The 17,792-nt window shown below is 28.8% G+C and overlaps 2 protein-coding genes across 3 annotated transcripts in view; both read right to left on the bottom strand.

Moving 5' to 3' along the window:
- Positions 1-3,909, bottom strand: part of LOC124423710 (acidic repeat-containing protein) — a 4,056-nt gene extending 147 nt beyond the window's left edge. Inside the window, exons 1-9 of one of the 2 annotated variants that reach the window (XM_046961769.1) lie at positions 3,737-3,909; positions 3,441-3,583; positions 1,881-3,378; positions 1,576-1,797; positions 1,338-1,507; positions 868-1,229; positions 676-788; positions 506-613; positions 1-385 (exon numbers count right to left, since the gene is read on the bottom strand). The exon at positions 1-385 is cut by the window's left edge and continues 147 nt beyond it. In XM_046961769.1, coding sequence (XP_046817725.1) covers positions 85-385; positions 506-613; positions 676-788; positions 868-1,229; positions 1,338-1,507; positions 1,576-1,797; positions 1,881-3,378; positions 3,441-3,501 — 2,835 coding nt within the window. In that variant the 5' untranslated portion in view covers positions 3,502-3,583; positions 3,737-3,909 and the 3' untranslated portion in view covers positions 1-84. The remainder of the gene's footprint in view (positions 386-505; positions 614-675; positions 789-867; positions 1,230-1,337; positions 1,508-1,575; positions 1,798-1,880; positions 3,379-3,440; positions 3,584-3,736) is intronic. The other variant, XM_046961770.1, reaches the window with a different exon arrangement.
- Positions 3,910-5,076: 1,167 nt separating this feature from the next.
- Positions 5,077-17,733, bottom strand: LOC124423695. The gene is made up of 12 exons (XM_046961739.1): positions 16,361-17,733; positions 15,407-15,497; positions 15,133-15,332; positions 14,663-14,914; positions 14,257-14,575; positions 13,916-14,148; positions 12,266-12,318; positions 9,086-9,461; positions 7,243-7,333; positions 6,555-7,144; positions 5,759-6,095; positions 5,077-5,574 (listed from the first exon to the last, which is right to left on the bottom strand). Exons 1-12 carry the CDS (start codon positions 16,635-16,637, stop codon positions 5,340-5,342), a joined length of 3,054 nt encoding a protein of 1,017 aa, XP_046817695.1. The 5' UTR covers positions 16,638-17,733; the 3' UTR covers positions 5,077-5,339.
- Positions 17,734-17,792: the final 59 nt, after the last annotated feature.

The following is a 17,792-nucleotide window of genomic DNA, read 5'->3' as shown; positions in this document are numbered from 1 at the left end:
TGATGTGCCTGCAATAGTAAGATTAAATATGTGATTATGATATACATAACTTCACATAAGACTTTTTATAAAATGAATATACATTTAATCAAAAGAATCTTTGTCATTATCAGCATTATTATCATCATCTTTCTTTGCTATTTTAATTGCTGAAAAATTTTTCCCTAAAAGTTTCATCACCTCTGCATGATTTAAATTTTTGTCTTTTTTCACAGACTTATAATTTTCTTTTACATAAAGTGCAAATGCAGATGGTTCTCTTTGTGGTGTTTGCATTTGAACTGTACCAGATTTCGTTGATTTGTTAACGAATAATTCCAATTTACCATTACAACAATCACACCGTTTGTTTTCAATGTCTACAGACTTTGAATGTCTTCCAATACTAAAATTGATTGAAACGGAATGACAATTAATCAGATTAATTATCAATAATTAATTAATAATTAATAGAAAATAAAGTAAATAATAAATCATGCGACAATATTATTAATATTTTTTATACCTTAATCCACACCCCGTACATTTATACATGTATTTTGTATTAATTGCATAATCATGGAAACGACGAATGGGAGGAAGCTCAGGGAATACATTCGTGGCCCTGTTAGCCCTATATATAAAATATAATAAAATAAATAACACGTATAGAAAGCAATTTATTCGAAAACTTACCACGCTGTCCATAAGTATCCATGACCACTTGACTCGCCGTTTATTATCCAACAAGCAGCATGGCACATTTCATGAATTAAGGTATCTCTTAATCTATTGGGTGCATCTAAAACCTACATAAAATTCAAGCGAATTACTTATTAAAGTTAATTAACAATTTTTGTACATGTGAAATTGCAGTTTAAAACATACTTTAGTTGATAGTTCTATAGTTGAAGTTCTGCAAATACCTCCTTGAGGAATTACATATGAACTATTATAACAGTATCCAGCTACTTCTCTCATACGAACATTCCATTGTATTATCATATTTTCAGGTAACATTTTATCAAAAATATTTTCATTATATAATTTATACAAATATTTGCAAAGCTCTTCTTTATTCTTTTTATATGATTGCCTATATTTTTTTGCATCTGGATGAGCATTAGTCAGAGGTACTGAATGAGATAAAGAGGCTAAGAAACTATATGTTTCCTTTTTCTTGCTTTCTATGGATGGAAGATGATTTTTATTTGTTGTTGTCGTTGTTGGATTTTGTTTTATATATGTACCTGAAAATTTATTTTCTGTTTAATTAAAAATTAAAGGACTTTAAAACTATTGAAAAATTTGTTAAACGCTTTTACAATATCATGTTTATAAGTGTATGATTTTACTACCTCTTTTACGCATACGTTTTTCAGTAACATCATCACCTGGATCAAATTCACTTGTATCAGAACTACTTTCTTCATTGTTAGATGATGATATTTTCTTATCTAATACTTTCTGTACTGTACTATTAGTGTTACATTTGTCTTTTGTATCAGAATCATATATTTTAATATCTCTAAAAAAAAAAATTCAGGGATTGTATTTTGTATTGTTGCATGAAAAATAAATAAAAATATATCATACCTTTGAACAGAAGACGATATAGTATTAAGTTTATCAGATACAATATTTGATGCTTGTGGATTTGTTAGAGCAGTATAATATGAACATTCGCTTTCATTCTCAGAGGAAGAAGTATTATACTTAGATTGCTTTTGATTTATTAATCTTACTTTTTTATCTGTATTAGATGTATTCTGTTTATCTGTCGCCTTTATTGAATAATGTTTATTTCTTCTAGCTTTTCTATAAACAATAAAGATAATACTTCTTCTTCTGAATACTTTTTCATATAATCAGTTATTTTTTATTTTAGCAAAAAAACTTACCTATCCCTTTGTATAGTTCTATCTCTTTCCATAACAACTGATTGTTTTTTTGTTGGAGTTGAAAGCAAATCACCTGCTTTATCTCTCCATACTTGGCCATATAGCTTATCTAATATATCTGTACATTGTATAACATTCATATTATTAAATTCCTTTTTATCTTCATTTTCATATTGATCATTTTTCTGGAGGATCTTTGAAAATGTAGGAGGATCGGGTTTTTCTAAAAATTTATGTGATGGACTAGTTCTTGCATTTACTGAAGTAATATAATTATCAATATTTTTAAACTCTATTTTTCCTCTATTATTCGGAGTTTCATAATTCAACTCCAATCTTTCTAAACTACTGTTTCCAGAACTTATACTATCTTTATTGCTTGCAGGTACATTATTGAATGAAGAATTGTCACTATGAGATCGTGGTAAACCCGTCATAAGCCAATTTGAAATTTCTTTTTTTTTTCTTTCAGATAGGGTTTTTACTTGATTATCTATAGGAGAATCAACAGATTGATCATGTATTTTAGGTGAAGTTACTGTGTTTATTTCAGTAGATTGATTTCTGATAATATCAGAATTTGAAGGGGTTTCATCTATTATTCTAGCAGGTAACTTAGATTTTTTTATTAAACTATCATCACTTAATAAAGCTGGATGAATTTTATCGTCTAAAGTTTCATCAATTACAGCATCATTGGTCTTTTTTGTTTTTGGAGATTCATAAACAGCTTTCGTTAATTGTATATTTTTTAATATTTTAGTTAGATCACCTTTTTTCATTTGTATACAAGTTTCTGATTTCTTAGAATCATTAGTATTACTGTTACTACTATTACTATTATTATTAGTCAATTTATTTAATAAGTTCAAATTCTTAACAGGAGTATATATATTTTCTTTTTTCTCCGATATATTTTGTATCTGTTTGTTTGATTTTTCATCATTACGTTGTTTATTTGTTGGTGTTGGACTAACATATTTATCTTTAGATACATTAGTATTTTTATTGTATTCAGAACTTGATGTACTGTTTTTCTTAGAACTATCATCTGAAGTATAAAATGAATTCTTATCTTGTGAAATAGTTATCTTAATACGATTAGAAAATTTATTAAAATCATTATTTCTCACTGATACATTTCTCCATTTTTCAGTGAAACTTCTATCTTCATCGGTATCATTAGATATTTCTAAAGAATAATTTTTTGATCTTATTATACTTTTATAAGTGCCTTTTGATACTATAGGGGAAATAATCTTCTTTTTATCAAAATAATCTAAACTATGATCAAAGCTTGAATCGCTAATGACAATAGCATCATTTTCGTTTGTACTTCTCTCATTATTATCAGGAAAAATATCTTGAGTATCTTCTATTACAGAATTATCAGTGAGTTTTAATGAAAAGTCTTGAGAACCAATAATTGTCACTTTTAAAATATCTTTCATATTTATATCCATTCTATTAGATACTTTTGGTAAAATCTGATATACAACTGGAATAATAAAATAATTATCACTATGACTTACAATACATAATCAATTTCATTTTACATACCTTTTTTATATTTCTGTTTATCAACAGAAAGTGAAAAAGAGTCATCACTAAAATCACTCATATTTTTTTAAATTATTTTATCTACTACACGTGTTTTTATCTCTAAATTATGATTACGTCAATATATTTCTTAAAATGTGTACCTACAAACAATTTCTATGTATTAAACATTTTTATTTATTCTCGAAAAAGATTCAAATTTATAAACAAAGAAGCATATTCATCGAAATAAAAGTATGATTTAGAAAAGAAAAAAGAAAAAGCAATATTATTTTTATTCTTTAAATTTAATTTACTTGTTTTGGTCCACTTTGTATAATAAAAGCAAAATTCCTTGGTAAGATAATATCAAAGAAAAATGAAATATTCTTTCATATTAAAAGCACGTGCAAAACCATATAAACAACTTCAAACTTGTTCGTTACAAGTCGTATGCAGGACTGCCAACATTGAAAAGAATCCAAGAAAATTATTGCTCGTCGTATTTAATGGTAATTTTCTTTATTAATTCAATAATACATTTTATCGATTTTTCTTTAATAAATTCTCACCAGTATTTATATAAAAAATTTTTCATAAAAATGAATAAAAGTAAAATCAGTATTATATTATTATTTTTCAAGTTATTATTTTTCTACAGGAAATATATTACGTTTATCCTATAGGGCAGTATGTTAGTTTAATTTAATTTGTAAGAGGGCGTAACTATGAAATATTATCGATTATATTTTTTTTTCTAATTTAAATAATCCTCGTTAAATAATTGTGCAATAAATATTTTTAATTTAATTGTTTTAATATTTCGATTTTTTTCCACATTAATATTCGCTGTGGCATAATAATCTTTTGCTTTATAACTAATCAATCCTTTCCAAACAACAAAGAAATAAACAATGAACTCAATAATCAAATTTCTTTTGGAAATAATAAAGTTTCGTTGATACTATTTCGTATTCTCTGCAATGTGCTGTAATTGATAATATCGAGATATTCATTACACGTCAACGACAGGTATGATTCTGAAAAATTAATATTATTAGTATGTTACGTGCAATGAATGAATATGGAATATTCGTCAAATATATACTCCTATGATTATGAAAAAAATGGAAAAGAAAATTTCGTTTGCGAGTTTTGCATTAGTCATACTTTTTTTTTTCTGAATATTGAAAGAGATAGAAAGAGAGAGAGTGAGGGAATTTTTCTGGTTTGCTCTGTTATGGCAGAGCAAATTGATTTTTTCATATGTACATTTTGTAAGCATATGTAGATTTTCAAAGTAAATATGTAACCTTCCTTACATAAATATGCATATATCTTTTGAGTTATCTGCCAGAAGTACAATCAAATTATTTTTTATAATTTCGCTCAATTTTTGCATGAAGTCCAACGATATTTTGGCGTTAGTTTAAATTGAACGCATTTTACTAAAAAAAAAAAAAATTGGCGTATTAAAAATATAATAACCTATATAAAATAGTCGTGTATATATATATACGATTATTGAATGGTATATCTAATGAATAAAAATTTTATACATACAGTTTATTCTTCGATTCATATGTAAGGGCATGAAAGGTACATTAGGTTTTTTGTATTTAAAATTTAATCTACGAAAATAAATAATTCTCAAGAATTTAATAGATTTCAATTGATCGTTCTTCGTCTTTATTAGAAAAAATCCAAGTGTAACTTGTACAAATGTGATATCCTTACGAAATTTTATATTCATAAAGAAAAATCAAATTGATCCATCAAAAGAAAATCATCTTTCATACGAAGTATCGAAGTGAGCCAAAAAAACAACTCATGTGATTTATCTATTTTCATTAATTTTCCCACGTCTATAGATATAAATTTATCGAAAGAATCCTTTCGTTTAAAAAAATAAGGCCCGGATCAAATGTGCGTTTCTTTTGAAGAGGCCCTTTCCTTTTTGGTCGTCCAACATTTCGTTCGTCCGTTATACGATTGTACGACCAGCGATGATTTCTTAAGTTCTATCGATGCGATGATCGATGGATCATCGTCGATAAAAGTCTCGGTCGGAGAACTTTTTCCGTAGTCCTCGTTATTCCTATGTAAATTCCTTAAAGATCGTTGTAAGATGTTTGTCTGTTCGCTCGAATCATATCTGAAAATAAATCGATAGAAATTTTTTTCGTTCGACTTTTAAACATACCATAAGTGCGACTTGATTTTTGTTCTCTCTCTCTTTTTTCTTTCTTTTTCTTTTTTTTTTTTTTTTTATATTTTTTTCTTTCTCTTCCCTTTTGTTTTCTTTCCTTTTTCTTTTACAAATAAAATAGATTCATCACCTTTTGATACTCCTTCTGCAACGAAAACTCCTTACACGCATCATACGAAATTCTTTTCCAGTTTCACAATCATAAACTGTGACACTATTATTACCCTCCGATGACGTAGAAAGATTGACAGACGAACACCATAACGTTTCTTTAAATGCTGTCCTGTATTTTGCGCTCATCACATTATATAAAATCGGATTAACGGTTGTACTGAAGTAATAAAGGCATCCACTCAATGGATGCAACCATTCATTTATATCGTCGAAGTACGACGTTCGATAGACATAAAGCAATCGTTGTGCATGAAATGGTGCCCAGCAAACGAAGAACATTATAACAACGGCAACTGAAACATATATATTTACAGAGGATCCTTTTATATTTCATTTTTGTACACTTTTTGAATATAAATAAATAAAAAAGGAAAATTAGAGCATGTAAAAAATGAAAGTATCGAAACGCGTAAAATTATACGAACGATAATAAAAGACGCTTCAATTGCTTTCGAAAGTAAATAAATCTTTGAAAGGTAAATAATTATTGTTAAAAGGTAAATAAATCACTGGTAGTATTCAAACTTCATCAACATTTTTCAAGTTGCAATAAATTTAATTAAGAACGTGTAATAATTAGATCCGAAAGAAGAATCGATTTTCTCTTTTTCATATCACACATTGTTTTTCATATTATTTATATTGACTTTGGCTATATATCGTCGAACACGTGAGACAATTTACAATTTAAAATAATTCATCGAAATATATTATAAATTAGATTACTCTTGAATTATGGATCTCTTACTTACTAAGCATGCGTACGATAGCTTTCCGTGAGTGTGCTTGTCTCGTTTCGCCGTGGACCGAACCCTCGATACTGCGACCAAGCGTGTTTCTTTGTATTCGGAGACACATTCGTACGTAGAGAATCATTATGAACATCATGGGAATAAGAAAGAATATCAAGCAGCTTAATTCGTAAAGAGGAAAATCCGGCATGTTTTGTAAAAACATCGCACATACTGCTGAATCCTCGGAGTATCTTCCTGATTCTGAACGTCGATCAAGAAAAAAAAAATAAAAAAGAAAACAAAAACAAAAAAAAAAAAAAAAAAAGAAATAAAAAAGAAAAAGAATCAAAAAGAAACAATTGTTAAATACAATAATGAGGAATGAAATATCTTGTAATGAAATAACACCTGGGGGATATTCGATGTAATTGATAGTGGTGTAAACTGCAAATGGTATTGCAAAGATCAAAGCCACTAGCCAGACTCCAAGAATGAATCTAACAGGTCTCTTTAAACCGCTCATTGTATAGAGATGCAATGGATGACAAATCGCCAAATATCTTTCCAAGGAAAATGCGACTATCGTAAGTACCGACGCGTAAGATGACCTTAAAAAGATTTAAGAAAGGAAAAAAATAAAAGGATTAAAAGAAAAATATTGAAGAAATAGATAATTGTTAATCCCTTAAATAAATTTCATTCTTACATTTCGGATACAAAAGCTCGCAATTTACACATGCACAATCCTAACTGCCATGGATATTGTTCCCAGAATATACTTAATTCATTGGGTAAACCTGTGAAACAAAGGATAAAGATTAAGTCTAGGAGGATTAATTGACGTCTTATTATTATTTGTTTTCTTCAGATCATTTCTATCATTGCATAATGAATCTTTATAATTTTCTAATTAAAATAACGTTTATTCAATCATTTTGTTATAATAATACGAAGAATAATACGTGATGTGATTTTTCATCGATCAGATCTTAGCTCGGAGGAGATAAAAGAGGTGTCAAAAATATGGTATTATGGAAAGGAATCTATGCGGTCTCAGAATTTCTTTACATCGTTATTTTTATATTTTATACACACGTATATCTATGTATACATACACATGCATACATAGACACATACATATTATATATATATATATATTTATCTTTCTCAAAATATTATCCAAAAACAATAAATTGCTTATCTACGTTTGTGTATACATACGCATCTTCTTTATATATTTTCACATAAAATCGATAAATCTTTTTAGTTCTCTTTGGTAAGAAATGGATTCGAATTTTTATAGTATCCTCTATCTATTTTGTATCTATAGCAGCACCTATCTATTTTGCCAATAGATTTGAAGAGCGATTTATTTCATAAATAAATTCTTAATATAATGCTTATAGTATATTGAAAGTATGATTATTTTATAATATAATTATACGCTTTGATAGCCAGTAATTTTGTATTATTCAATCGTTTTTTTATTTTGTCCATACTAACCCATTTGCAAATATTTCATTTTACTCTTCTCTCGTATCTTCATATATCATTAACGATAGCTTTAACAATGCCGTTCAAATCGATGTTCAAACCATGCTTATGAAAAATTTCAAAGAATGATATTCGGACGATAAAGGGCTTAGAATATTAATAAATGATTTAGAAAGCCTTTGATAAATTCTAAATATAATGGGGATATCATTCAGTGAATGAGTCCTTAATCGAGAGTTAAAGATCGAATCATGCGAGTTCCAAGAGAATTTGCAAGTACAGTGACTTTCGAACATAACAGTCCATATCTTTTGACGACAGAAATTTATGACATCGAATAGAATACGTACAAACGAAATGCAATATTAAAATTTCCGAAGAAAAATAAAAGAATAAGAATAGAATTAAGTTTGAGGACATTAATTGAGTGCAAAAATAAAATTATAATGAAAATTTTTGTTTAGATATTTTCTTGTTTGAAATTCTAATACTTTTTTTTCCTCTCCCTTGAAGCAAAATTATTGAAATTATTTAATTGAAAAATAAATAAGAATCGTGAGAAACGAAAAACATTGCAAGCAAATATCTCTCTTAAGGACAATGCCATTATCGTTACAACGTTTTAAAATTCGTATATAAATTAAACTCGACTTTTTCTGAATGGAAACAAGAGGATCGTTTAAAGTGAAAAAAAACTCAAGTATCAAGTTCGGGAAAAAATGAGGGTAATATAAAAAAAAAAAAGAACTTTATTCAAGAATACAAAGAAATTTATCTATGCCCAAAAAGTCTGTGACAGTGACTGATCCAATTGTTCATGAGGATCATGAAAAATATACGCGTATATGTATGCACGTATCTATGTGGTTTTATTTTCAGAAAAAAAAAAAGAATATATATCATTCTTAAAATTTCTTTTCAAAATCTATGAACATCTACAGTATCTATAAATATTTATGTATATCTATAGAAATTTGTTGGCTATTTGAGAGTGTCAAAATTCTTTGAATTTTGTGAAAGTTAAAACAAACGAACTCTTAGATAGAAGTACTCACCTAGAACCAATAAAAGAAGATCCGAGATGGCCAAATTAAAGAGATAATAATTCGTAGCAGTTTGCATCGTCGGTTTCTTCTTAATAACAATGCATGTCATGATATTCCCGAAAACGCCAGTAACGAAGATAATAACGTAAACAAAAGTAATAGGTAAAACAAGTTGAAGCGGCAAATGCTTCGAGCCCAATTTCTTTTGCAAATATTCGGATTCATCCAGATTCATAAATTTCGTGAAATTGTTTAAAGGTAACGCGTAACGGCTTGATATATTCATGCCTCTTAAATATTGGATTTCTTTTTTCTTTTGTTGTTGTGTGAATAAATTAATCGAATTAACGAAGAGGATGTATAAGAAGAGAAAGAGAATTCTTTTAGTTTTTCGTTCTCAATTTAATAATAATTTGTTCAATCATTGTGAACACACATTACAGAATAAATAAAATCTTTTATCGGAAATAACGATAAATCGAATTTTTCCAAATTATCCATCGTTTATTCGATTTCGAAAGAAATTATGTCAGTTTGGATTACGATCGTTTTATTTTTTCAAATTAACATTCCATTTAAAATTCACGTTCCATTGAAAAACTTTTTCGTGACATCATCACGAAACCGAATCACGAATATTTAGACGAAAATTCATAGCTTTATGATTTTGTTATTTTTCAAAAATTATTGTTCGAAGATACGCGAATCAAATATGTTCGATTTAAGAGCTTTCTACTCGACACCCCACGAACAAGTGATGAGAACACTGAGCGAACCACTGCTGGTATGACTTACCTACGCGCCCCATCTACCACGCATCCAACCCTTAGCTTTAATTCAAGAGAGTCTGCGAATTGAACTATTTTACTCGTAAATAAAATTGCGCGCATGTCACGATACGTTAAGCACATTCACGGTACTCTCCTTAAATAAATTATTCTAATAATCGATCATTCCTAGTTCTTAGCGATAAAATTCATGAGACTTTTCTTTTTTTCAATTTATTCTCTTTTATTTTATTCAATTTTTTAATATCCGTTTCTGTAATATCATTTATTCGTATCCTTATAAAATCTTCTCATTAAGAATTAGCTCGAATTTGAGTTTGTGTAATAAATATCATTATTCCTTTTAATCAATAACAATAAATCCAAAACGATGAGTAAATAAATAATAAATCGTACGGTAATCCTAAAAATTCATCAGGATCAGATATCAGATATAATGTATTACATATCAGATAATCATATATAATGTATTATTTAATACACATTATATACATTTACCACAGGATAATAAATTACTTCAATTGATTATCAAACTCTCGTACTTCAATGGTGATAGATCGATTAATCAAACTGTGGAGTCAATCGTACACGTTGTTTTTAGATGGAATCTCTGCTGATACTAATTTTTTTCACGTATTTGAAGTACCAACGAGTTATTTATTACCATCCGTACGGTGATAACTATAATCATATCAAGAAATGATTTTTATTTTAGAATTAATTGTTAAAGAAGAAAGAAGTTCGAAGGAACTTCTTAGAAAACTATAAAGATGTAAACGTGCGAACTCAATGCAAGTAATAAAAATATAATATTATAATGTATTCATGAATTTTGAAACCCTAGGGACATTCTCTCGACTTACTTATTTCGTATTCATTTTAAATATAATACGTATTATGCAACGGTATCGTAAGATACAATTTATTATGAAATTTTTTTCCTACTCTGCATCTCGTATTTTACTATAAAAATTTCTAGCGAACTTTTGTCATTATTTATAAGCCATTCGGACGATTCGATCGAGGATCATTCGATATTTAAATCTTTCTTCTTCTTTAAATCTTTACGCAGGTAAAAATGTATCACATCCTTTTGAGAACTATAAACAAACTGCCTATAGTGAAGATAAGTAATTTTTCTTTTCCTAGCCGGAGTCATTTCTCTCGCGTATGTAGGTAAATGGATTTGAAACCAATCTACGTGAAAGTGACCGCCTTTATACGATGGCTTGAAAACTTGAAACTGAGATTCCAGAAGTAGGATTACCGTGCCGATCACGAGAACATAAAGAAGAAGCTGCAAAAGTTTTTCACGTGAATTTCAACAAGTGAATTATTCCGATTTCTTTGGGACAATTTCATTAATTTTTTTCGAGATATCGGCTAATAAATTTTCTCATTATTTATTTCTTTTATAAATAAAATAATAAAAACTATTTTGCGACTCGATTCAAGATATTAACTTCCGAAGTAAAAGTAAGATATGTGAAACGTAATCATAGAATTTTTTTGCATTCACTACAAAAAAACGATGTTATCAAAGATTAAGAATCAACGATATCGTCGGTTCATTTGGAAAAATTATATAAAATGATGTGGAAGTAGTGAACGAGAGTAGTATTTCATTTCGAAGATCTTTAGCAAGTTTATCGATTTATCCAACACTTTGATAATTCTCTTTGGACAAACTTCGTTCAGAGTTTCCCAAAATCGCGTACTATATTAATTTTGCACGTAAATGAGTTAATTTATCTTATACATAGATGCAACTTTGTCAATTAACGGTATCAATTGTTATAATTTCGAATTATAAAATTTATTGTACGAAACGTACATCAAAGTATGATAAATCAACGATCATTGATTTTCTCGAACACGAGTTATTTTACAACAATAGTTTCTCTCTCTCTCTCTCTCTCTCTCTCTCTCTTTTTCTCTCTTCTCTCTCTTTCTCTCTCTTTCTTCTAATTTGAATTGATTATTAATCAATAAAAAGACAGACGTATGAATATTTTTGTAAATAAATATTATCATTGCTCTGTTCGCTATTATTCGCCCTTTAGTCGTATTAATCAAATTGCAGCACCATCTCTTGAATTTCACAGTGCGAATTTTTTTCTCTTTCTTCTTTCACAAAAAACATAATACGCTGCGGACATATGAATATGGACGAAAACGAGAATTTAGGATTCTCATACGAGCGTTGTATGAAAATAAAGGCATTAGTAAAGGTCAGTCCGTTCTCGAGAAGATATAAAACTACAAGAATAAATTTAAAGTTGACTACAATATTATGATTGGATTGTAAACAAATATACATATAAAAAAAAATAGAGAGAGAGAGAGAGAGAGAGAGAGAGAGAGAAATAGAAAGAAAGAGAAAGAGATAGATTTTATTTACCAAATACCAATATCGAAAAGTTTCTTCATTTTCGTGCGAATTCATTTTCACGTCTGTAATAGAATTGAATTCTTTCCATCTAAATCTTAAGGTAATATATTATAAAATAATAAGATAATTATTAACGATTTATATTGTTATTACCAATAGTAGTGAGCGTTTTGTAAGTAATCGCAAGATAATATCCAGGAGCATGCATTCAAATGCATATTGTCAAAATAGGCTCGATTATTGTCGGTCCCTTTAAAAAGGATTAGAAGTACGGAAAAAATAGAGTTCTTCATGTTTTTTTTAGCGTACGTTTTCTTTCATAGCATTTTCAATAAGTGACAAATTGAATCAATTATATGTTACATTGCTTAGGTTAGATTTTGACAAAAATTTAGTTGTGACAATACGACAGGATTTGAAATTAATGAGAACGTTGATAACAATGAAGTTGACTTTTTGTAAAGGAAAAAAAAAAAAACGAAGTATGTCCTTCGAGAATGCGAATTATATATAAAAAATGTATTAATCGAAAGAAAATCTCATCGATTTGATCTAACGAAAAATGAAAAGAATATTAAAACAATATAAATATTCGTCTTAATGCATTAGTATTTAAATGTCGAATATGGTCTTTTTATTCGTTTAATTTGATAATAAATCAAGATCGATATTTGATACGAAATCGTTCGTCGAATCAAAAAGATCAATCATTTTGACAGAAAGGTATTGATCGATCATTTTTTGTATTTAAATTTCACGTGTCTTTTCCAGCTTTCCTCTGCATTAAACGTGGAAAATGTTTTATGTCATGTTATTAATATATACAGTTTGCAATTTGGTATATAGCGGATAAACTTTGAAATGTATTGGCAGTGAAGCATGACACGCTATATTCTGCATGCAACAGAAGAGAAAAGGAAAACAGAGAGAGAGAGAGAGAGAGAGAGAGAGAGAGAGAGAGAGAGAGAGAGAGAGAGAGAAAGAGAGAGAGAGAGAGAGTATAAACTAAATGGGTTAAAGCTTAAAGGTTTTGCTTGGCTTTTGCTAAAACTTCGATTGGCTGTGAAGAGTGACTGCTTCAAAGAAAAGAAATTATAAATATGAAAAGAAAGGCAAAAGAAAATAAAGAAATAATTTTCCATAACAAACACGATTCCTTTGCTATTCCGTTATATTGAATTAAGAAAACATAGCTATCTTTGTCGTAGTATTTATCGTTAAATTGATCGATTGATAAAGAAGACCACAAAGGATGTTTTCTTGTTTTTTTTTTTTTTCTTTTTTTATATCGAATAGAATTACTAATAATTAAAATCGAATAAAATTAATAATAATGTTGATAGTAGTTAGAGCAAATATTAAAAAGACTTTTTTAAATGATTGATTAAAAAAAAAAAAAAGAAAAAAAAAAGACATTCCGTTCATCAATACTGACTTACTTTTGTACTTAAAAAATTTTCAAAAACATCATTAACAAAATATGTAAAGAAACCAAAAAAAAGAAAAAAAAAAATAAGGAATGCTAACTTCTTTATGTGTATGTATATATATATAAATAAAATTAACAACTAGATTTTTCTTCTAGTAGCTTAAAGCAAACAGAAGAATCAGAATCTTCGCCAATTATTAAAATACACGATCATAGTCATTATCAGAAACTACTACTGGCCGTTGAGATCGATTCTTTCACTATCTCTTTCGATGTTGTACTTTCCTCACTGCTCCGTTCCTGCATAATAGGATGTCCGTTGTTATTTAGAAGGGATTTGGATGAATCCTGATTCCTAATCTTTCGAATTTCATCGTAATGGTCGCACATAGATCTATCTCGAACAACTCGTTCTCGATTTGAAGAAAATCGAAAGACTTCTTTCGCCTGGCCAAATGTATACCTTAAAAAATATTTATATATATGTTAATATTATTATTAATTAATTAATTTCTTTTTATGTTCATTTATTTTACTCTTATTTAAACTATTTTTTCATCATCGAACAAACCTCATTGAGCACCTAAAACGTGGCAGATGAGCCTCTTCGCTGGATTTGCATCGGCAAAGATCGGGTGGCTTAATGGTCCAGCTTTTCCTTAATTTCCGTTTACAGCAAATCGTTTGCTTAAAAGCCTCTCTGTACTTTACGCTCATCATATTGTAAAGAATTGGATTTACCGTGGTACTAAAGTAGTAAAGGCATCCGCTCAAAATATAAAGCCATTCGTTTAAATCAGGATAATAATCAGAATCCTTTGCATAAACGTAAAGCAATCTCTGAGCATGAAAGGGTGCCCAACAGAGAAAAAACATGACGACGACGACACCTATAAAAAAGAAATAATCTTTTGTATCGTATACTTCCATTATACTTCTAAATTCAGAATTTTAATAAGAGGAACGACAATGTGTACTTAACATTCTAATGGTGGATTTTCTAGATTGAACCTGTCGCGTTTCTCCATGAATCGAGCTGTGAATGACCGGCCCAACCGTATGTCTCATACTCCTTTTTATTTCCAAACCCATCCTTGTGTAAACAACGAGAATAACAAGCATCGGTAAAAAGAAAAAGATGATGCAGCTTATCTCGTAGAGCGGAAAATTCGGCATGTTATTAGATAGTATCGCGCAGATCGCTGACTCGGCGGAACAATTCCCTGATTCTACGTACATACAAATGTTGAAATTAATTATTATTCTCATATATACATATATATATATATATATATATATATATATATATATATATATCTTATAATCTTTTGAACAATATAATAATACGTGTTAAGTTTATATAGGTACTATTATAGAAAATAGAATAGATATGAAGTATCATATCTTTTTCGACAATCAAAATACAAGCTATTATTTCTTTATTAACTTGGAGGGTACTCGACATAGTTGACTTTAGTATAAATGGCGAACGGTATTGCTGATACTAAAGCAATAGACCACGCGGCGAAAATAAACCGTATTGGTCTTTTCAGTCCACTCATAGTATAAACACGAAGGGGATGACAAATGGCAAAATATCGTTCCATGGAGAAAGCCACTATCGTGAGAACTGATACGTAAGAAGACCTGCGAAAGAGATGTAGAAACTAAGATAAGAGATTGTTAAGGAAATGGTGGATGAGAAAAGATCGGTCTCTTACATTTCGGACACGTATGCTCTAATTTTGCAAAGTGCAACTCCCAAAGTCCATGGATATTGTTGCCAGAATACGCTGAGTTCATTCGGCAAACCTACAATTTTCGGATAAATTCCAATATTAAAATATCATTTTGCATTATATATTTTTGATCGATATTATTCTGTATTATTTTTTTCGAATTTTTCGTAAAATTAATTTTTTTCTCCAATAATTTAATCTTTTATTATGTAGATAAACACATAGTATGTATTTTACTAATAACGAATAGTGCTAATGCTGATGGTGCAAGCTAATTGGTATTAAGGATAATTTTCATTTGATGATACAAATTTGACAGAGATTTGAGATGTCTCGTAATGACGTAAATAGAAGCAACTTTACTATCGATAAATAAGACACCGACGAGATAAAATCGCGAGTGTACAGAGCACACACAAAGCTAAGATTAATTTAAAACTGTTATCTTCATTTCACATTTAGGAGAGGAAAATGTATCGCGTATTGAAATCAAACGTCTCAATTTGTAAAATATCTCAATTTTCAACGATCTTTCTCCTTCGAAAAAAAAAAAAAAGAAACGATAAAAGAAAATAAGATCTGCATCAGGAATTTGCGTCATTGTAATCTTTACTATCTCGTTTAGTTTTACAAATGTTCACGACCTTAAAAATCTAATCGCATTATCGTTGTCACGAACGTGTTTTAATCGATTATCAGAAATTATCGTCCATCAAAATGTTTCCATTCTTAATTAGAGTAAAGCAACTCGAGCGATGAATATCGTCATTCGTTTGACGTAAAATGTACAAAATCAAGATAGATAGGCAATAGATAGAGAATGAAAAAGTAATATACCTCGGCGATTTAATTAATTTTTATTAACGTTGGCTTATTATGTAACGTGAAAAATTTTCTTTTAAATGCACCATCAAGGAAGATGCAAAGAAAGCTTACCGAGTATAAGTAGAGTCAGGTCGGAAATAGCCAAATTGAAGAGATAGTAGTTAGTTGAAGTTTGCATCGATGTATTTTTTGCAATAACCGTACAAGTGGCGATATTACCAAAAATTCCTGACACAAAAATTGCCACATAAACGGTAGTTAGAGGCAATACCATACTCATAGGGAGATATTTCGAACCTAATATTTCATTAAGATATTCGGCTTCCGTCATATTTTTTATATCCATCTTGGTCCAAAAACCGTCTTCGTCAAAAATTGCACATCCCATCTTGACAAATAAATTTTCCTTGAATATCACAATGACGACGGTAGGATGAAATTAGATTCTTCGAGAATGTCACTCTGTGTTTTTCATTCTAACTTGAAAACTGGTAATGTCGCTGATACTTGAAAGTTAAAAGGATTAGGCTTTCGTTCGAACAGCAAATCCAAATTCAAAAAGATCCTTATCGAGCTGGCAATGTGTCTTCTTGTTGAACATGAATGATCATATTATTTTTCTACTTTTAATTCTAATATCATCGTTGTTTTTCGTTTGATGACAATTGGACTGATGAGTAATTGCATTTTATCGGTAAAATGATCCTCTTATACATTCGTTCGTTCGTATTCTCTCGTGACACGTTTTTAATAAATAAATCTTTTCTACTTTTTTTTTATTTTTTATTGTTATTTAATAAACAAAATTTCCTTGTGTATATCAAGAAAGACCAAAAACAGATTCTTGGGAATAACTTAATGTTATGATGGTCGCGTTTGCAAACAATTAGAATATCGAAGGTGACCGTTTCCCTTTGCAAGCTTTTGTTATAGAATTCCCCCACAATCTTCGACGACAGGCGGAAACACACTGACTTTAATAATCGGTAGTGATAACATTTAATGTCATCATGTATCTCTCTAATTTCGCCGATAAAAGATAAGTTCTCTTATTCGATTCGAAATAACATAAACTTTCTAAGATTAATTTATGCATTGTACCTCGTATCGTTATAGTATATCATAGTCTTATCTATACTACCGTCATTTCTTAATCTTATAAGATATTTTATTTTCTCATACAAAATTGTCTCGTCAATTGCCGTACAATAAAACGTGCAATTTGCAACTGTTTTAAAGTACTCTATAGTTCAGACAAAACGTGACGTAAAATATTTTCCAATATCGATTTTAATCAATTTATTGTAGATTAATTTTTTAAAATTATAATATTTAAAATTATATCATATTAGGCTCAATTTGTACAATAGTTTATGTAATCTAATTATGAAAAATAATGATTATTATCATTATACCATATACATTCAACAATTTTTGTTTTTTAAACAATTATCGAAGAATTATCAATTGCTAAAATAATGAAACGAATCTTGCTATTTTTTTTTTATGATAGAATAATAATTTTTATTTGTAATAAAATAAG

This window comes from Vespa crabro, chromosome 4 (assembly GCF_910589235.1).
Source record: "Vespa crabro chromosome 4, iyVesCrab1.2, whole genome shotgun sequence".
NCBI classification, from domain to species: domain Eukaryota; kingdom Metazoa; phylum Arthropoda; class Insecta; order Hymenoptera; family Vespidae; genus Vespa; species Vespa crabro.
The sequence above is the reverse complement of the archived record's forward strand: the minus strand, read 5'-3'. Positions and strand labels throughout refer to the sequence as shown.